Here is a 22,171-nt window from a genome sequence, read left to right as displayed (position 1 = left end):
TTTGCACTGTGCAATACCTCCCATCTCATCTTCACCTCCTTCCTCTCCCCTTGCATAATTCTGTCCTCAAGTGTGTTGCCTTATATTGACAATTTATATTTTCCTTCAAAAATCCCTTTAATTTTCCTGTAGGTGTCATATATCTTCCCCTCACCATGCATATTTCTACAGCCTTGCATTTGAGGTTTGTATTAAGACTAAAAGTATGAGTGTGTAAGTAAATGAACAGCTGCCTTGAATGTCTGGCATTCAAGAAAGCATTTCACCAATGTTTATTTACAACAAAAGCCTGATGGACAATTCAAGAACTGAACAGAATTTTTCACGATTTTAGGGTACCCTACTAAATGCACCTGTAATTGCACAGTATTTTTCTGGTGCCTATAGCAAGTGTTATCTAAGATTATGGATCTATTGCTGCTGTCACCTTATGTAGCAAGTTTGTTTTAATCTGACCAAGTACAGGGTGTGGCACATAAAACCAGCCTGTAAAGTTAACTCATGAACGTAACACAACTGACTCTTCTATTCTACCAAGTTTGAATAAAGTTCTTCCAGAACTGGCAAATATGTCACTGTTCACTGTTGTCTCATAGAATATGGGCTTATAACTTGTGTGGTGGAAATGGTACACCAAATACCAATTTTCTTATCATACAAGGGCACCTGGTGGATCTTGTGTGGATTTTCTGTCCACCAATACCAGTTATTTTAGGAATTTAAGTATCCAGACAGGTGGAACCATCCCTCATCATTCATGATAAACCTTAGTGGGTCCCAGACACCACTGGCAACATTTCTCAACAGCCATAAACAGAAATACACTCTCTTCTGCAGGTCAAGCTCCTTCAGCTCTTGCACAACACTTATCGGGTGCAGTTTTAATGTCAGTCCACTTAAAACACATCTGCAGCTTCTCTTACTCACATAAACCTGTTGGCTCAGTCCTCTGGTTGACTTATGAGGACTTCTTGTCATTATCTCCTGCACTTGCATCTTTAATTCAGGTGTGCAGAAAAGTGGCTGTCCCTTCCTGGGAGCCTTTTGCACTGATCATGCATGCTGCCATTTTTCAATCAATTCCTGTATGGTGCTTTTTCTGGCACAGAAGCCCTGGATATTTCTCTTGAAACACTTTGTTTTCACGAAAGATCCAGTTTGAATGAACGATTCAACAATGACAACATGCTCAGGTAGTGAATACAGCATTATCACACACTCACACCAACCTGGCTTCACACAACGATGCCTTTTTCTCAACTGGTTTTGACAAGTTTCACTGGCTGTGGCTGCAGCTGCTTTACATGACAACAAAGTTCCACACAGTGTCAGTACATCAGGGGAAATGGTTAATTCATGTGCGTCTGTTTGGATAGTGTTTCTCATTTTCCATTAGTATTGATTTGTGTGCACGCACTGGAATATCATCATTCCATATGTTGGGCCAGTTTTAGGTGCCACATTCTGTACATAGACATTACAGACACACACTAAATGAAACATTGTGGTTATAGGTAATAATCTAAAATAGTGTCACTGTATAGATTGTATAACCCAGAAGCTTAGTTTTATATGTTTTGCACATCAGAAGTATCTCTCATTGTATGCACTTGCTGTTTTTGCATGCTTTCATTTCCTGTAGTCATATGGTATTTCTGGGTTAATGTAGCCTTAAAGGTTAGTTTGAGCAAGTGATAACCCATTTTAACCACTTGTCAAGAAAGAATGCTCTTTGAAAAATGGCTGCTAGTTTTTGAAAATGAATGTTGTTCTTTGACAGTAATTCAGTTCCCAGATATTCAAGAACAAAGTAAAAGAAAGTCTTATTAGCCCATTCTCCTATAATTTATCAGAATATTTCAATTCTAGGATGTAAATTATCGCTCCCACTAATATTCATAGTATACACATTGTTAACTTTTTTAGTATCTCTACAGTTGCTAGTGTTTTCTAAAATCAGCAAAGTTATATAAATGGTTAGTATGAACTAGTAGATAAAAGCAGAGATTGATAAGTAAAGGAACAATGTTTCCTTTTTCACCTTTCTTTGACTTGGTTTCACATCCATCAAAGCTATTTTAATTATTGGATTTATAGAACATGATGTGTGAATGAATGGATGCATGAATGAACGAATGAATGAATGATTGAACAACTCATACAAATATGAAACAAGAGTCATTAGATCAACAACAGATACATGTGACTACAAAGTGGAAAATTTCAGCTTTATTAAAAAAAAATAGTAGTAATTCTATTATCTGCATCATCTACCAGTACTCATTCATTTCTTCGTAAATACAAATTATTCAGCAGATTAGTGGTATTTAATTGTTAATGCAGTCTGTTGATTTGCTGATAACTACTCTTCTTTGCTAAACTGCAGTTCAGCTTATTTCACAGTCCTGTAAGCTATATTTCATAATTGAATTACTAGAAGAACTAATATGTTGGCTTGTGGTACTTCAGTTTACATGAAGAGGAATGTACATTGAGATTACAAAGGTCATGAGACAGCAATATGCACATTTACAGATGGTGGCAGTATTATTGGAAGAAATAATATGTTGGCTTGTGGTACTTCAGTTTACACGAAGAGGAATGTGCATTGAGATTACAAAGGTCATGAGACAGCAATATGCACATTTAAAGATGGTGGCAGTATTGTGAGTATTGTGTACATGAGGTCTAAAACAGCAGTGTATTGGTGGAGCTGTCATTTGTACTCAGATGATTCATGTTTAAAAGTTTCTGATGTGATTATGGACGGACACTGGGGATTAACAGATTTTGAATGAGGAATGGTAGTTGGAGCTAGAGCATGGGACATTCCATTTCAGAAATCGTTAGGTAATTCTACAACCTGGGTTCTGCAGTGTCAAATTGTCAAATTTCTGGCATTACCTCTCACCATGGACAATGCAGTGGCTGATGGCCTTCACTTAAAGCAGCATTTGCTTAGAGTTGTCAGTGCTGACAGACAAGAAACATTGCATGAAATAACTACAGAAATCAATGTGGGACATGCGACAAACGTATCTGTCAGGACAGTATAGCAAAGTATGACATTAATGGCCTTTGGCAGGGGACTTCCGATGACTTTTTGACTCCATGCTGTGTGAAGTTGCTGCACTAAGTTGGGGAAAAGGAGGTCTACCATGATATTAGAAGGTATCCCATGGCTTCTGTCATCTCAGTGTATTTTAAACATTTGTAGAAGCGGTAGATATTTTCAGATAAGAGTGCCTTTGCTAACAGCATGACATCACCTGCAGCACCTCTCCTGCATTTGTGACCATATTGATTAAACCCTAGATAACTGGAAAACAACGGCCTGGCCATAGTGTCCCAATTTCAGTTGGAAAGTGCTAACGGTAGGGTTCGAATGTGGCACAGACTCCATGAAGCCATGAACACAAGCTGTCAACAAGGCACTGTGCAAGCTGTTGGTGGCTCCATAATGGTTTGAGCTGTGTTTACATGGAATGTCCTGGGTCCTCTGGTCCATCTGACCACTGGAAATTGTTATATTCATCTACTTAGAGACAGATTCAGCCATTCATGGATGTCATATTCCCAAATAATGGTGGAATTTTTATGGATGACATTGTGCCATGTCATTGGGCCACACTTCTTTGCAATTGGTTTGATGAACATTCTAGGCAATTTGTGTGAATTATCTGGGCACCTGGATTGCCCGAGATAAATCCCATCGATCACTTTTGGGACGTCACTTCATGCAAAAAAACCTGCACTGGCCACACCCACATTTATGGATGGCTCTAGAGGCAGCAGGATTCCTTATTTCTGCAGGGGACTTCCAGTGACTTGTTGAGTCCATACTGTGTTGCTTCACTAAGCTGGGCAAAAGGAGTTTCAGTGTGATACTGGGAGGTATCCCATGACGCTTGTCACCTCATTGTATTTTAAATGTTTGTAGAAGCAATATACATTTTCAGATCTATGTTAAAAATTTCTGCTTACTTTTAGTTTGTTTAAAAGTAGTTATTTCTGCTTAATGTAAATGCCATAATTCTATGGAATATGAAGAATTAATTAATTAACTCAAAATGTCTAAGAAACATATAGATAGGTGGCCCCAAGTTATAATATAATATACTTACTACATAATAGAAGACAATTAGTGAAAATAATTGTTTAATTCTGATATAACACAATTTTGTAATGAATTTGAATTAAGGCACCATTTTCTTAATATAATTTTTGTCTTAATCTGTGACTGAGGTGTGTTTGAATTTAAAAGTATGAAGTTGAAATGGAAGAAAATGTGGACAAAAAAATTAACTGATCTCGTGTAAAAAAAGGTCTGAAGGCCCTAATCTGTTTAGGTTTGATAAACAGTGTAAGACACTGTCATCCTGACTGATGTATATTCCATCATTTTTCTGTTTCTTCATTATCCTTATAACACTGTAATGTTTTACTACTGATATATTTCATTATTCATTGGCATCAGTAACTTTTCTTAATGAAGAAAATCATTGTGAAAACTTAATTGAAATTAATGTTTTTATTTTAGTATTCAGTTATGATAACTTGATTACTGTGTTTGTCATTTAGGTTATGACAAGCAAAGAGTGGCTAACAATAGAGGACTGGCTGGAATGTGGAGTTCCACTTATTCCTGTGGTAACAAAACATGAAGGAAGATTGGAAAGGTCGGAGCCTGAGACACTACAAGTGTGCTTCTCAAGCAGTCATTTAGGAGGTGATGTTCTACATGCAGGCTCTTCACAGGTGTCTCTCATCATGATTAATTTCACCTACACAAAATTTGGTTTTGATATCCTTATAGGTAGAATTTGTGCATTGCTGTTTGTAGTAATGGGAAAAATTAAATGTTTGCAAGTGATTCGTAAAGATTATCTCTCTGTCTAATTTACTTGTAAGGATTATGACGATCATTCTGTCTCACTTGTGAAACATATACTGCCTGTATTATTTGATACATGCTGTATTAAATAGCCAACATGAGGGTACATAACATTTGTTCTGTGGTTCACTGCAATTTAGCAACATGTTAGGCAAATATAATGGTTTTTCATTGAATAATTCTGTCTAATTACACCTACCCAAAAAAGGCCATTGCTGGCTAAACTTAAGTATTAGTCTAAGCAGGAGGAAGATTCTTGACTCTTAACTAGGTGTAGCGGCAGACCTCTTACAGAAATGATATGAGACAGTACAAATACAAGCTTGTGATACACTTATGTCTCATTACAAGTGGTTATTTATGTATGAAAAGAGAGAGAATACTGATGCTGAGAAATGTAACCACTTTACTAACATAAATAATTACACAACTCAAAACACATGTGTGAGCATAGGATGTACATAGTGCACAAAGACAAGACAGAAGACAGACATAACACAAGTATAGTTTTCTTAGTATTTAGTTTAACTCATTCATATTGACCTTTGTGGTCAATGTTGCCATAGACCCAGTGCCCTTTGTTGGTCCACAATGTTCACTGTTCAACAGGATGGTAGCATTGTGTATTTACTAAATCTTTAGAAATTATATGGTTGTCTTGATCACCAGATTGGTTTTATCTGTGACTGTGTGGAGGCATAATAAAGTGTTTATACTGATACCACAAAATGTAACCACTTTATTAACATAAATAATTACACAATCCCAAATACACTACTGGCCATTAAAATTGCTACACCATGAAGATGACGTGCTACAGACGTGAAATTTAGGCGAGAGGAAGAAGATGCTGTGATATGCAAATGATTAGCTTTTCATAGCATTCACACAAGGTTGGCACCATACCCAAACAGCAGTTGACTGGCGTTGCCTGGTGAAACGTTGTTGTGATGCCTCGTGTAAGGAAGAGAAATGCGTATCATCATGTTTCCGACTTTGATAAAGGTCGGATTGTAGCCTATCACGATTGTGGTGTATCGTATCGTAACACTGCTGCTCGCATTGGTCGAGATCCAATGACTGTTAGCAGAATATGGAATCAGTGGGTTCAGGAGGGTAATACGGAATTCCATGCTGGATCCCAACGGCCTCATATCACTAGCAGTCAAGATGACAGGCATCTTATCCGCATAGCTGTAACGGATCATGCAGCCATGTCTCAATCCCTGAGTCAACAGATGGGGACGTTTGCAAGACAACAACCATCTGCATGAACAGTTCGACGATATTTGCAGCAGCATTGTCTATCAGCTCGAAGACCATACATGCAGTTACCCTTGACACTGCATCACAGATAGGAGCGCCTGCGATGGTGTACTTGACGACGAACCTGGGTGCACGAATGGCAAAACGTCATTTTTTCAGATGAATCCAGGTTCTGTTTACAGCGTCAAGATGGTCGCATCCGTGTTTGGCGACATCACGGTGAACACACATTGTAAGCGTGTATTTGTCATTGCCATACTGGCGTATCACCTGGCATGATGGTATAGGGTTCCATTGGTTACACATCTCGATCACCTCTTGTTCACATTGACAGCACTTTGAACAGTGGATGCTACATTTCAATGTGTTACGACCCATGGCTCTACCCTTCATTCGATCCCTGCGAAACCTTACATTTCAGCAGGATACTGCGTGACCACATGTTGCAGGTTCTGTACGGGCCTTTCTGGGTACAGAAAATGTTTGATTGCTGCCCTGGTCAGCATATTCTCCAGATCTCTCACCAGTTGAATTTGTCTGGTCAATGGTGGCCGAGCAACTGGCTCGTCACAATACGCCAGTCACTACTCTTGATGAACTGTGGTATAACGTTGAAGCTGCATGGGCAGCTGTACCTGTACACACCATCCAAGCTCTGTTTGACTCAATGCCCAGGCGTATCAAGGCCATTATTACGGCCAGAGGTGGTTGTTCTGGGTACTGATTTCTCAGGATCTGTGCACCCAAATTGTGTTACAATGTAATCACATGTCAGTTCTAGTATAATGAATACCCGTTTATCATCTGCATTTCTTCTTGGTGTAGCAATTTTAATGGCCAGTAGTGTACCTTCACGGTCACAGTGAGAACACAGTGCACTAAATGAAGACAAGATAGAAGACAAAGACATTACACCTGTATAGTATTCTCAGTATTGAGTTTAATTTGTTCATATCTACCTCAAAGGGCAATGTCACCACAGGTGAGAACTTGAGTGTGAGTTGACAGATTTGATGACCATGACATCTTTACAAGCTCAGATAGTTATTAAATATTCAAGTATTCATTCATAAAATAAAGTGAGATCAGAGATTATGTACAGTTCACATGAATTTGAATTGTACCTTCAGTTCTATATGTACTACAGAATTACATTTCTTGTTGTAGTGCATGTCTTTAGAATTTTTCTCATTATGGACACATTTTTGTTTTGTGTCATGATGCTGGTAATATCACAATGACATATATTAGTGAATATTCTGTCATTAAAACTTCCATCATACTTATTCATACATCAAGTGTAGACTTTTCTGTCATATGCTGCTGGTAAAAGCTTCTCAGGCTTCCTTCCAGGTGGCTGCATTGAAATTCCGTGACATTTTGGCGAGTGTCACTCTTGTCATTTTCTTGAATAGTGCAAGTTTGTGTGGATCTCAGTATATATTGAGTGGTGGCTACCACTCCCAACACCTTCACCCTGGCATGAGAATCACAACCCATGTGGGCTGGCAGGAACTCAGATGAAGCCCCAGGGTGTCAGTGATAACAAGAACAGTTGTCAACCTGGTGTACAGTTAACTAGATGCTGCTACAACCTCACCCCTCTCCAAAGACCTGAACTTCACTCCTGTTCCAAATGCGTTACCAAAACATAACATTATCATCACTGTTGAAGAAGCTATCCATGGCCAACCTGTGAAAAAGGCAGAGGAAATCATGTGTGAAACCTGCAGGATTGTCCCAAATCCAACTTCCAGAACCAAATATGAAAACAGCAGAATGAAAAGCACTATGTGCTGACAAACGAAATGTGAAAGTTCTGCTGTGCATTGACAACTACCACCTTACGACAGGATACAGCCAACATAAAGCTAAAGAAAGACCCAACAGTAGAGATGGCAAGAAAAACAATAGCTCTGCTTCATGAGTCAGCTCTTAATGAAAGAAGATACAGTGATCTATCAAAAGGCATCAGCATCGCCATGCCTATATGGACTGCCTAAAATTCACAAATAAGGTGTACCACTATGGCTAATAGACAACACCATTAATACATTCACTTATGGAATGCTCAAGGGTCTAGCCTCACTTATAAAACCCATACTGGAACACTTCAGTCAGCATGTGAAGAAGTAGGCCAAATTCATGATCATGCTGAGAAAGGGATGTGGCTGCAGATGAATGACCCGATGTGAGCCATGACATAAAATCTCTTTTTACATGAGTACCATTTCAAGATGCTTTGGTAGTCTTAGCAGATCATTTTGAGTCCCAGTCAGTGAAGGTATTTGAAGATGTCCTCATTGCAACCTACTTCAGATGTGGTGGGGACTTTAGTGAAGAAGCTGATGGGTTAGACATGGGCTTTCAACTTGCCCCTTGGATTGCCAATCTCTATATGCAGCCCTTGCAGGAGGCACTAAAAACTGCATGGCATGAACCTAAAACTTCTTCTGTTATGTTGATGACACCTTCGTTGTGCAGCAACATGGTGGGGAGACCCTGCATGAGTTTCTGGACCCCTGGACCAGCAGCCATCACAAAATACAGTTCACAGTGGAGCCAGAACAGGATGGATGTCTTCTATTTTTAGACATTTTAATAAAAAGAAATGCAAATTGTACCCTAGAACACACCATCTGGAGAAAGCATATACACACAAATGAATATCATCAGCCGGCACAATGGTACCCTGTTCTGACAACTCTTGTTCACAGGGCACATGCTGTTTGTAACAGAGGCAGCCTCCCAGTTGAGATGCAACACCTAAAGGAGTGTTTTGCCAAAATAGGGACAGAGAAGCATCGTAGGATGAGGAAATCAGTCATTCAGCATTGGAAAAAGAAGAGGTAAAGAAATAGAAAGAGAAATTAGCCTTTATCCCCCAATTTTGGGCCTCCTCAGCCAAAAATTGCAAGAATCATTGGGAGGGGGGAGGAGGGGGGGGGGGGTCCAGAGCTGTCTGTCAACCTCTAAAAAAACAAAAGATATGCTGGGCTTGGCAAAGGACAAATTAAAACTTCAAATACCTGGTACATACATCATCGCTTGTGATTGTGGCCTCCAGTACATTGGCCAAACATAGTGCTGCTGCTTCCAATTCTGCATGGAACACACTAGATGTGTGTGTGTCTGGAGCAGTGCAAAATACAACCTCAGTGAAGGACACGTTTTAATTTGAGAAAAATGAGTCCTGGACTAGTGGCTTATTGGGAGCATTATTCAAGACTCAATTGAGAAAGGCTCCATGACAGTATCATCAACAGGAATCAAGGCTACTGGCTAAGTTTGATTTGGAATCCTATACTTGCAGTCAACACTTCACAAGTCTGGGCAAGACTGAATGCACCAAGAGTTGAGCAGCTGTCTTCCCTTTACTATGGGTTGCCAAACCCCACATCATTGGGAAGGGGTTGAGAGAGTTGAGCACCACTCAGGTATATTATGGGATGCCAGCATAATCTCAACACTTAGCCAGAAGATGATGAGTAACACTCATCAAAATGTTGCAGAATTTCAAAACAGCTGCCTGGATGGAAGCTCAAAAATATTTTATCATATTACCTGTGTTAGACTACATAATTTTCATCTTCTGTGTTGATGAAAAACTGTCACATTTGTACTTACATTTTTAACAATGTAGCATGTTTATGACAGTGTTATATGAATCAAATGACATATTTTTAACCTATATTTCAGTGATGTGAAAGAGTATTGACTTTCACATCATTTCCATTTACAAAGATTGCTGAAATAAAATAAGAAATTACTTAGTGGTGTGGGAGCTAAGAATTTTTGTTTTACATTCTTGCATATTAAACAAAGGATTTGACATGTTTATTAACATACAGAGCAACTCAAAACACTTGTTACAATTTACTGATTCTATTGCTAAGTGGGTATTTTATACTGTTGAGACTGTAACGTGGTAATAACACCATGTTATTTAAATTTGTGCATCCAAATGAAATGAAACAACCTACTGCAGAGTGACAGTGACAGGGTGGCTATTCAAACTTAAAAAAAAATGTTCCCTGAGAAGTGCAGATGTGAGGAGGAAGATAGTGTCAAGAAGCTCTTGGTAAATATTAATGGTGAGCAGGGGAGGGGGTTGGCTCTCAGCTTAGCTATATACCAGCCATAAGCAGTACTTTCACCACAGTTTTTAAACATCAGTAATTTATGTGGAATAATATTCATATAATTAACACACTTTGAAATGTTAAATATTTTAAAATTTGTGATTTATAAAACTCAGTAAAATTCAATTTCAGTGCAAGGCAAAAAATACAAAATTCCCTGAGAATTCCAGGTTTTCCTGAATTTACCCCCAGTGTGAGTACAATATGAGAGTTGGCTAGTGAGGGGGAGGGGGGGTTCAGGGAAAGCAGAGAGAGAGAGAGGGGGGGGGGGGGGGAGAGTAAGGGGAATAAGTTGATGTATTTGTATTTGAGACAAGGGTAAGGGCCTTGTGTTAATTACTGCTTCTGAGGCTGTTTTATTAAGAGACAGTCATTACTGAACACAGAAAGTAATCTGTTGTATTTGCTGTCTGCCTGTTCATTCAGCATGTAAGTGGGCCGGAAAATATGTTGCCTGTGTAATTCTAGACCCTCTAGTTTGATGAGTTTTGTGCTTGATAGTTGTCTGTGGCAAATACAAGTTATTACTTTCTATACTCAGTAATGACTGTCTCTTCATACAATGGCCTCAGAAGTAATGAACACAATTCCCTTATCCCTATCTGAGGTATAAATATATCAACTCATTCCATTTACCCAGGTCTCTCTCTCTCTCCCTCTCTCTCTCCCACCCACTCACTCACTCACTCACTCTTTGCCTTGCCTTTTGCCCCCCCCCCCCCCCCCCCCCTATAAACCAACCCTCATATTGGGCTCACTGTCAGTAGGTTTTTTCATTTCATTTGTATGCATAAACATAAATAACATCACATTATTACTAGGTTACATTCCCAGTAGTATAAATTACCCACTTGGAAAAGAAGCAGTAAAGTGTAATGAGTATTTTGAGTATGTTAATATGCATGTAAAATCTCATTTTGAATATAGAATGATGTTAAACAAAAATTGAACACTGGAAAATCCAGGGTGGAATGTAACATCATGAAAAGGATAGTTGCTACTCATCATGTAGCGGAGATGCTGAGTCACGGAAAGGCAAAACAAAAAGACTGTCAGAAAATTAGCCAGAAGGGTTATGGTAAAGTAGGATGTATTGCAGGAAGCTGGAAGAGCTCCCACCTGTGGAATTCAGAAAAGCTGGTGTTGGTGGGAAGGAAGTAACCCCAATGGCCTCAACTTTCATTACTCATAGTCCTTATTCATCTAGCCCCTTCCCTGATCCCATCCCAGCACTACACAGCCCTCTTTTCCACCAACACACCAAGTCCTTTTACTTCTTTCCTGCTACGCCCCTATTCTCGCCTCCTCCTCTCCCCCCCCCCCCCCCCCCCCCTTCATCGAAACACCCGACTGTATCTAGTTGGCCTGTTCTCCACCTCATCCCTGCACACTTCCAGCACCACTTTACTGTCCACCCCTGCCCTGATATCCTTCCCCCTTCCTGCTTCAGTTGCCTCTCCCATAATGCCCTGTTTCTTGCATTCTGACTACAGCTGGCAGAGACGGTGGACGGTGGTTGTGTGTGTGTCTGTTTTTGACAAAGGCCTTGTTGGTTGAAAGCTAACTTTCCAACAGTCTTTTTATTGTGCCTTTCTGCGACTCAGCATCTCCACTACATGGTGAGTAGCACCTATCCTTTTCATAATATTGTTAAACAGAAATTGTTAGTTGTCAGTCCACTAACTAATTTTTTACTTTATTTCAACAGCCTGTGTAAACAACATAACACCAAATTGCGTATTCCATCACACCACTGTAACATAGTTTAAGTAAAAATCATTTGAGTCATGTAGTAATAACATAAACATGCTCAGTTTTTTAAAAATTTAATTGCAAATGTGGAAGTTTTTCAGTAATACAGAAGATGAATATCATGTCATCAAACACAGGACGGACGGTATAATACTGTATCTTCTGTTATTAACCCCATCTGAGATAGTTTTCCCATAAAACTAACAACTGTATCTTCCTGTTACTGAGAAACTGAAGCAGATGTAAAGCCCATTAAGACTATGCAGTCTTTGAAAATGGAGTTGCTGCTCTGAAACACAGTGGAAAATCATTAGAAAATAAAAAATTGTGACTAAAGATGGAATGTTATTAATAAAATATATCCCTAACACAGAAGTTATAGTCATGGACAGCCCACAACTTATTCTCTATTATTAACATATTTATCAGCAGTATTTAGCATTTTGTCTTCTAAGGATAAGTAGTAGCCCCTCATTCTGCCCCTGCATAACTCCAAATAGTTTGGTATTTACAGTTCTGTATCATGTAAGTACTACATATTGTGATGAATTACTTACAATTTACCAGGTCAATGATTTTTTTTTTTATGGAATTCACAAATTTTATTTTCTATAAAATAGAAATTTCTCTTTATTCTGCAGCCTTTTACTTAATATCATCATACTAACTTAATGCCATTGAATATTAGTTTGTAGGAAGTTCCTAATTCAATAATACAAGCAGTGGGCGTACATCTATTACCCAGCATGTATATTTGGAAAAGAATGAGTTTCTGTCAAATAAATAAACTTGTCACTAATGACGGCAGCTTGAATCTGTTGCTAAAATGTTATGTCCTTAAATGTAATGATCTAGTCATTTGTCAGAAACCTTTTACATCATTTTCTGTCATTAATAAATGAAAACTCACAGTTTATTTTCCATGCTTTTTAGGAGAGCATCCAGTTCTGCACCCAACCTGAGCTCTTGGCACTCCTGTCATTTGTTGAAGCTCTGGAGGACAATGAGGTTGTAACAATTGATGGTGTTCAACAAGTGTCTCGCATACATGATCCTAAACATAGGTCTACTTTTGAGACTGCTTCTCAGCCTAGGATGGTGAGCATACACCCATTATAGGATACTGAAAATATATTATAGATGTGATTTTCATGCTTCTTTAACAGCAGTTATTTCTTCTTGAAAAGGCACATGTGTGCTGCATGGATGCTGAAAACTACAAGTTGTTACCAGTGGGTCAATTTGAGGAAGACAATGTCCTCAGAGAGCTGAACAAAGCTCTTCTTGCCTTCAGGCAGTTACCATATAAAGATGCTCAGCAATCCACAAGAAGACTGTCACCTATTGGTGAATCATGTAGCTCTACACCTCCTGAGACTACTTCAGAAAAGCTTCAGAAGCAGGTACCATTTGCTTACAACATACTGTGAACATATAAAATAATCAGCATTATGTTATAGCCATTCAATTTTAATTTAAAATAAGCTTAGTGGTTTAATTTAGCTGCTTGCACTCATTTAAAACAGAGCCATTATTGCATGAAGTGCCTGCAGACATCTTCTTGCATACACAATGTTCAATCTACAATTTTAGAATATCCTTGTTACAATAGCTGAGTGAAACAGAAATTATTCTTATACTTTAAGAATAGACATATTTTTGAATGGAAGTGTATGGTCAATATTATATGATGATTTATTACATCTAGATCATCTAATTACCACAATATTCTCATTATCAGTTTCACCAATGTATTGCCATCTTTAGATATGATTAATGATCCACAAACAGTTTTCTCATAATATATAAAAACGTAAGTTATATGCTTTCTGAACACAATAAACTGTTATAACACATTTCACTTGAGTATACATCATATTGTCACATGGTAAAAAGAGGCTATATGATATACATAATGACAAACATGTTTGTGGATCAATTGTAACAACCAAGGATTAATTTTTGAGAGCACTAATCTGAATATTGTAGTAATTAGGTGAACTCAACACAATAAATTATTATATTATAATTAGAATGAGATTTTCACTCTGCAGTGGAGTGTGCGCTGATATGAAACTTCCTGGCAGATTAAAACTGTGTGCTGGACTGAGACACGAACTCAGGACCTTTGCCTTTCGCAGGCAAGTGCACTACCAACTGAGCTACCCAAGCACGACTCACGCCCATCCTAGTGCTTGGGTAGCTCAGTTGGTAGAGCACTTGCCTGCGAAAGTCAAAGGTCCCGAGTTCGAGTCTTGGTCCGGCACACAGTTTTTATCTGCCAGGAAGTATTATATTATAATCGTTCTACAAAAGCAAGCTGAATGAAATTTGAATCTGATGCATGGAAATAGGGAAGTTGGGCATCCCAACTAGCGGTATGTGGTTTCAACAAGGTTACTCTGCTTCTTCACTTTAATCTAAGGGGAAGGATGTTCTTCACAAAGTTGTTTTGAAAATCACATAAGCTCTGTTTTTTGTGTCACAACAAGTGTTTGTTTGCTGTATTTATGAAACAAAGATTGGAAAGTAGTCTTCTGTTCATATAATAACAGGCATGAAAAATCACGTATGATCCACACCAGTAATGCTCTTATTAGGCTTAAGGGCATTACTACTACTACTACTACTACTAGTACTACTTGGACATGTGATCTAGTGCTTACACACCAAGCTGTCTTGCAAGTCATAAAATGATAATCTATATTATACTAGTGAACCTGGAAATGCTTCACAATTTCTAAATATGCATGGGAATCGGATATATGTCCTGTTCTCCTTTTTCCTCCCTCTCTATGTCCATTTCCACCTCAGCATTCATAAACCATAAGTACAACTTTCCTGTTTCCTGTTAAAATTGACTGTGAGGAAGTATACAATTTTTGGTTAAAATTATATACAAGGAGCAGGACTGTAGGGGGATAAGTAATTTATATAATGGTCTAAATGAGCTGTTATCGTAGTTAAACCTGACTGCGAGAAACAAAACAAAACCGGAGATTTTCACACCACAGCGTTTTCTCCCTCACCTGGACATTGTTGTTTAAAAAATGTGTAGCCTATATCCATCTGTCCATCTGTGTGTTTATTAGGGTACTGTGTAAAAATTTGAAGTAAATAGGTCAAGTATTTTTCAAGATTTTTGTTAACAACTTTGCCATATTGTGTGTGTGTGTGTGTGTGTGTGTGTGTGTGTGTGTGTGTATCTATTGATATGTACTTGGAGAATTCCAGCAATGTACAGATAGCTTGTGGTGTAGACAGGGATTTGAAACCTGCTTTTCAAGTGTACAGTATATGAATTGCTTAACTTAGCACCACTTTGGTTGTCATATGTACTGACCTTATGAAATACTTATCAGTATTATAAAAAGAATAGTTGCTACTCACCATATAGCAGAGATGCTGAGTCGCAGATAGGCACAACAAAGAGTCTGTCACAATATAAGCTATTGGCCAACAAAGCCTTTGTCAAAAATAGATGAAAAACACACACACAACTCATTTTCATGAGTGTGTTTGTGTGTGTGTGTGTGTGTGTGTGTGTGTGTGTGTGTGTGTGAGAGAGAGAGAGAGAGAGAGAGAGATCTATTTTTGACAAAGGCCTTGTTGGCCCAAAGCTTATTTTGTGACAGTCTTTTTGTTGTGCCTATGTGCGACTCAGCATCTCCGCTATATGGTGAGCAGCGACCATCCTCTTCATAAACATGTTACATTCCAGCCTGGATTTTCCAATGTTCGAAATATGTATCAGTGATAGACATAAAGTAAAAAGCCAATATTTTCTGGTTGTCAGAATAGAACATTCAGATATGTCTCTGCATTTATACTACTATATAAAGACAAGTTGTCATTTAACATTATTACCAAAAATCTCAAGAAGTTCTTGACCAATTCACTTCAAATATATTCAGTGACAAGCATTTCATAGGATCAGTACCAATGTGGTACTAAGTTAAGCAATTCATATATTGTACAATTGAAAAGCAAGTTTCAAATTCCTGTCTGTGCTTCCTAATTTACATTGTTATCAAACTGAGCTTGTACTCCATCTCCAATAACTTTTTTTTTAAATTATTCTCACTAGTAACTCTTCTCATATGTACTGTTACCTGCCCTAGCACAATGTCAACTTTGTATTCCAAGACAACAGCTTGCCAGATTTGTAAAGAACAAACTGGAACTCTGGAAATCCAGAGTATACCACAATCTATGCAAGTGTAGAAATGGTCACCAGTGAAACACCATATGGACAAGCTAGTATTAAACTGTCAGTGTCAAGTGCCACATGTACCTAAAACAGCCACAATGCCTTATCTCACCAGGATATTTCAACAAGGCAACACATTCTGAAACTGCATTGGAAAAGAATCTATGTCAGTTTGAATACAAAACATACTTCAGGATAAAGACACCAGTTAAATGGAGTTCTGAATCTCGCTGTAAGCTTACTACAAAAGAAAAAAACACAAACTAGAGACATTAAGGTGAAAATTGCCTCCCCACTCAAGGCAAACTTTGAATGCAAGGATAGCAATGTTGTATCTAACTGGGATTCATGACCCAGCAGTCCTCTTTTCTGCCACCTCACAAAAGGAACCATAACTGGGTTTCGCAGGGACATGATTGTCAACAGGAATTATGTATGAATAAACAGCTACTCAGAGAGAGACAGTCAGTCATCAGAACTGCCTGAAAATGGTACCATACCATGTTATCAAAATATCACAGAATATAGACAATACCAAATGGTTGAATTCACAATGATAGGTCAAAAGCCAATATCTGTTAGAGTTTGTTCGTTCTTCTTGCAAGTAGCTAAAATGTTTTATTTATAAATTTTATGACTTTATTGTACTAGGAGTTTGAATTAATGCTCACTGTTCATGAAGAGAGACAGTAGTTGTACTAGCATAGCATGGCATAGTGGCACAAACGTATTGAAGAATAGAAGCATTGTGCTTTCAGATCTGTGTGTGACTTCTGAGTGGAGTGAAAAGAACATACCTATTTAATGCCTCAAACATGTTGACCTTTGTACCTCTCCAAAACAACATCACAGAAAATATTACTTTTCTGTTTTCATCTCAAGAAATCTGATGCACAAAGTCATTGTTTGCTGTGGAAGCATATGGAGAACAAGCTCTGTTGGAAACAATGTGCAGAGATTGGCTTTGATGATTCCAGGACAATGGTTTTGAGATGCATGACAAAATGTATCCTGGTTGGTGTTGAGTACCATGAGCTGCTGTAACTGGATCAAACAAGGAATACTTAATGCTACAAAGCACAGTTACTCAATTTGAATTGCACACTTTGAGAAAAATGTCTGCAGTATGGTCAGCCACATGACAAATTTGTTCTGCTTCATGACTATACCAAACCAGATGTTGCAGACCAAATTAAGCAAGCTTGAAGGGACTTTGATGGGATGTCTTATCCCTTCCCTCCACCATGTTCACCAGATGTCAGTCTTGCTAACTACCATTTTGGTCCATGCAGCTTAGCTTTTCTGGACAACACTTCATGTCTTTTAATTGGCTCCATGAGTTGATCACCTCAAATTTACCAGATTTTTTTAAATCAAAAAATCAGTTTGTTACCCAAAAAATGGGAAAGGGTTGTAGCTGCTGAAGGACTACTTTCAGTAAATTATCGTATGTCATTGCATTAAAATAAATATGTGTTTTCTGTCCAACAAACAGTGAGAATTAATTCAAGTACCCAATAATCAGCAGGTCACTGCACTTCCTGAATGAAAATTTCTTATTGTTTTCTCAGTGATCCTTTCTCAAAGGACAATAATAGACCTGCTGTTTCATGCATGCAAGGCATTCAAAGCAATTTTCATTAATAACTAATATCTAAGATGCTACTCATGTGAATTAGTTAGATGAAATGGTTTTATTATTACTACCTACTGAAACTGCTGCTATTTTTTATGATGTAGATGTGATATTATGCTTATCATGCAAGTTGTACAGATAATATATTATATACAATTTCAGGAGACTGCTGTGCCTCAGCCACCGCCAACAGCTCCTTCTGCAGCATCAAAAGATTTGTTGCGACCGCCAAGCCCAGGATCACGTCGTGGGCGTTTTATAGTGCTGGGATCCTCAGGAGAATGTTTGCCAATCACACGGAATGTTCCACTAACATTTGGTAGTCACTATTCCAGCTGTCAGTCTGAGACAGAGTCAGAAGAATTTCATAGTGCATGCACATCTCTTGACACAGATGATACAGGTATGTCTCAAAAATCTTTTCTTTAACAGTCTACAAAGTCTTTTTGTTGTGTTTCAAGACTAATGTAGAAACTTATTTTTCATATGACCTGTAGTATTTCCTCAAAATGACTGTTTGACATCTTCAGATGGTGGTAGTTGCTGATGTTACTGCTTCCAGATGAAACTGGTGAGAATCACATGGTAGCATCAAATTTTATTGGGTCACAAGCAGGAATTACTCATACACAGAGAAGAGTTCGTCATTGAATGAAAGTTAGGCTCATAGTGTCCTGTACTGGGAGCTGAAGAGAGGCCTTCCATGTGTGTGCAGTGAGCAATGACTGAACTGCCAGACACTCCTGTGGTTAAAAACTGAATTAACTCTCTGCAACACATTAAATCCAGTCACAAACTGGAGATTCTTGTTGCTTCTGTTTTAACTTAATATGAGCCAGCACTGAATTTCAGGCAGTGCTTAGCTGAAATAAAATACCCTGTTGACACAACATTCTTGTATGGTGCTACATGTCTGCCCAATATAATATTTCCCACACTGGCATGGGATCATATGTGTATCACACTTGCTAAGGCCATGTCTGTCTTTAACCAAACACAACAAATTCCTCAATTTTGCTGGTGGACAAAAGTGAACTTAATGTTATATCTCCTGAGGACTCTTTCTATTCTTGAAGACATGTCATGAATATATGGAAAGAGGCCATTGCATTCTATGCTTCTGCATCTTCATTTACATCCTTACACTGTACTAACTTTGATCAGAATGTATTACATATCTGTTTATTAGAATAACCATTCTATTGGAACACCAGAATGACCATTCTATTGGAACACCATCCTTAGATATTGCAGCTCACTTGGTAGGCTGTCAGGATCTGAAACCACATGTGCTCTATGTAACCAGGTAGCATAAGACACTATCGTATTGTGCGCATTGATGATAGTTTTTGGTCTGCAAATATAATTGGATTGTGTTTTTTAGGAAGCCCTACATATCCATACAGCAGACAATCTTATGAGTATGGATGCATGTTTTCAGCCAAGCACTGCCTTGATTCCAGCAATGGGTGCCATTAAATTAAAACAGGAACAACAAGCACATCCAATTTATGACCTAATACAGTCCCTCCCCCCCATGAACCATGGACCTTGCCGTTGGTGGGGAGGCTTGCGTGCCTCAGCGATACAGATAGCCGTACCGTAGGTACAACCACAACGGAGGGGTATCTGTTGAGAGGCCAGACAAACGTGTGGTTCCTGAAGAGGGGCAGCAGCCTTTTCAGTAGTTGCAAGGGCAACAGTCTGGATGATTGACTGATCTGGCCTTGTAACAATAACCAAAACGGCCTTGCTGTGCTGGTACTGCGAACGGCTGAAAGCAAGGGGAAACTACGGCCGTAATTTTTCCTGAGGGCATGCAGCTTTACTGTATGATTAAATGATGATGGCATCCTCATGGGTAAAATATTCTGGAGGTAAAATAGTCCCCCATTTGGATCTCCGGGCGGGGACTACTCAAGAGGAAGTCGTTATCAGGAGAAAGAAAACTGGCGTTCTACGGATCGGAGCGTGGAATGTCAGATCCCTTAATCGGGCAGGTAGGTTAGAAAATTTAAAAAGGGAAATGGATAGGTTAAAGTTAGATATAGTGGGAATTAGTGAAGTTCGCTGGCAGGAGGAACAAGACTTCTGGTCAGGTGACTACAGGGTTATAAACACAAAGTCAAATAGGAGTAATGCAGGAGTAGGTTTAATAATGAATAGGAAAATAGGAGTGCGGGTAAGCTACTACAAACAGCATAGTGAACGCATTATTGTGGCCAAGATAGATACGAAGCCCACACCTACTACAGTAGTACAAGTTTATATGCCAACTAGCTCTGCAGATGACGAAGAAATTGAAGAAATGTATGATGAAATAAAAGAAATTATTCAGATAGTGAAGGGAGATGAAAATTTAATAGTCATGGGTGACTGGAATTCGAGTGTAGGAAAAGGGAGAGAAGGAAACGTAGTAGGTGAATATGGATTGGGGCTAAGAAATGAAAGAGGGAGCCGCCTGGTAGAATTTTGCACAGAGCACAACTTAATCATAGCTAACACTTGGTTTAATAATCATGATAGAAGGTTGTATACATGGAAGAACCCTGGAGATACTAAAAGGTATCAGATAGATTATATAATGGTAAGACAGAGATTTAGGAACCAGGTTTTAAATTGTAAGACATTTCCAGGGGCAGATGTGGACTCTGACCACAATCTATTGGTTATGACCTGTAGATTAAAACTGAAGAAACTGCAAAAAGGTGGGAATTTAAGGAGATGGGACCTGGATAAACTGAAAGAACCAGAGGTTGTACAGAGTTTCAGGGAGAGCATAAGGGAGAAATTGGCAGGAATGGGGGAAAGAAATACAGTAGAAGAAGAATGGGTAGCTTTGAGGGATGAAGTAGTGAAGGCAGCAGAGGATCAAGTAGGTAAAAAGACGAGGGCTAGTAGAAATCCTTGGGTAACAGAAGAAATATTGAATTTAATTGATGAAAGGAGAAAATATAAAAATGCAGTAAGTGAAGCAGGCAAAAAGGAATACAAACGTCTCAAAAATGAGATCGACAGGAAGTGCAAAATGGCTAAGCAGGGATGGCTAGAGGACAAATGTAAGGATGTAGAGGCTTATCTCACTAGGGGTAAGATAGATACTGCCTACAGGAAAATTAAAGAGACCTTTGGAGATAAGAGAACCACTTGTATGAACATCAAGAGCTCAGATGGAAACCCAGTTCTAAGCAAAGAAGGGAAAGCAGAAAGGTGGAAGGAGTATATAGAGGGTCTATACAAGGGCGATGAACTTGAGGACAATATTATGGAAATGGAAGAGGATGTAGATGAAGACGAAATGGGAGATACGATACTGCGTGAAGAGTTTGACAGAGCACTGAAAGACCTGAGTCGAAACAAGGCCCCCAGAGTAGACAACATTCCATTGGAACTACTGACGGCCTTGGGAGAGCCAGTCCTGACAAAACTCTACCATCTGGTGAGCAAGATGTATGAAACAGGCGAAATACCCTCAGACTTCAAGAAGAATATAATAATTCCAATCCCAAAGAAAGCAGGTGTTGACAGATGTGAAAATTACCGAACAATCAGTTTAATAAGCCACAGCTGCAAAATACTAACACGAATTCTTTACAGACGAATGGAAAAACTGGTAGAAGCCGACCTCGGGGAAGATCAGTTTGGATTCCGTAGAAATGTTGGAACACGTGAGGCAATACTGACCTTACGACTTATCTTAGAAGAAAGATTAAGGAAAGGCAAACCTACGTTTCTAGCATTTGTAGACTTAGAGAAAGCTTTTGACAATGTTGACTGGAATACTCTCTTTCAAATTCTAAAGGTGGCAGGGGTAAAATACAGGGAGCGAAAGGCTATTTACAATTTGTACAGAAACCAGATGGCAGTTATAAGAGTCGAGGGACATGAAAGGGAAGCAGTGGTTAAGAAGGGAGTAAGACAGGGTTGTAGCCTCTCCCCGATGTTATTCAATCTGTATATTGAGCAAGCAGTAAAGGAAACAAAAGAAAAATTCGGAGTAGGTATTAAAATTCATGGAGAAGAAATAAAAACGTTGAGGTTCGCCGATGACATTGTAATTCTGTCAGAGACAGCAAAGGACTTGGAAGAGCAGTTGAATGGAATGGATGGTGTCTTGAAGGGAGGATATAAGATGAACATCAACAAAAGCAAAACGAGGATAATGGAATGTAGTCGAATTAAGTCGGGTGATGTTGAGAGTATTAGATTAGGAAATGAGACACTTAAAGTAGTAAAGGAGTTTTGCTATTTGGGGAGCAAAATAACTGATG

The 22,171-nt window shown here is 38.7% G+C and overlaps 1 protein-coding gene across 2 annotated transcripts in view; it reads left to right on the top strand.

The window, feature by feature from the left end:
- LOC126161688 (uncharacterized) overlaps positions 1 to 22,171 on the top strand; it is a 475,857-nt gene that overhangs the window by 421,287 nt on the left and 32,399 nt on the right. For both annotated transcript variants that reach the window (XM_049917704.1, XM_049917703.1), the window contains exons 7-10: positions 4,582 to 4,758; positions 12,988 to 13,152; positions 13,242 to 13,457; positions 18,063 to 18,303. In XM_049917704.1, coding sequence (XP_049773661.1) covers positions 4,582 to 4,758; positions 12,988 to 13,152; positions 13,242 to 13,457; positions 18,063 to 18,303 — 799 coding nt within the window. The remainder of the gene's footprint in view (positions 1 to 4,581; positions 4,759 to 12,987; positions 13,153 to 13,241; positions 13,458 to 18,062; positions 18,304 to 22,171) is intronic.

The sequence above is a fragment of the Schistocerca cancellata genome, chromosome 2, assembly GCF_023864275.1.
Source record: "Schistocerca cancellata isolate TAMUIC-IGC-003103 chromosome 2, iqSchCanc2.1, whole genome shotgun sequence".
In the NCBI taxonomy this organism is placed as follows: Eukaryota; Metazoa; Arthropoda; class Insecta; order Orthoptera; family Acrididae; genus Schistocerca; species Schistocerca cancellata.
This window is presented reverse-complemented; position numbering and strand designations above follow the sequence as displayed.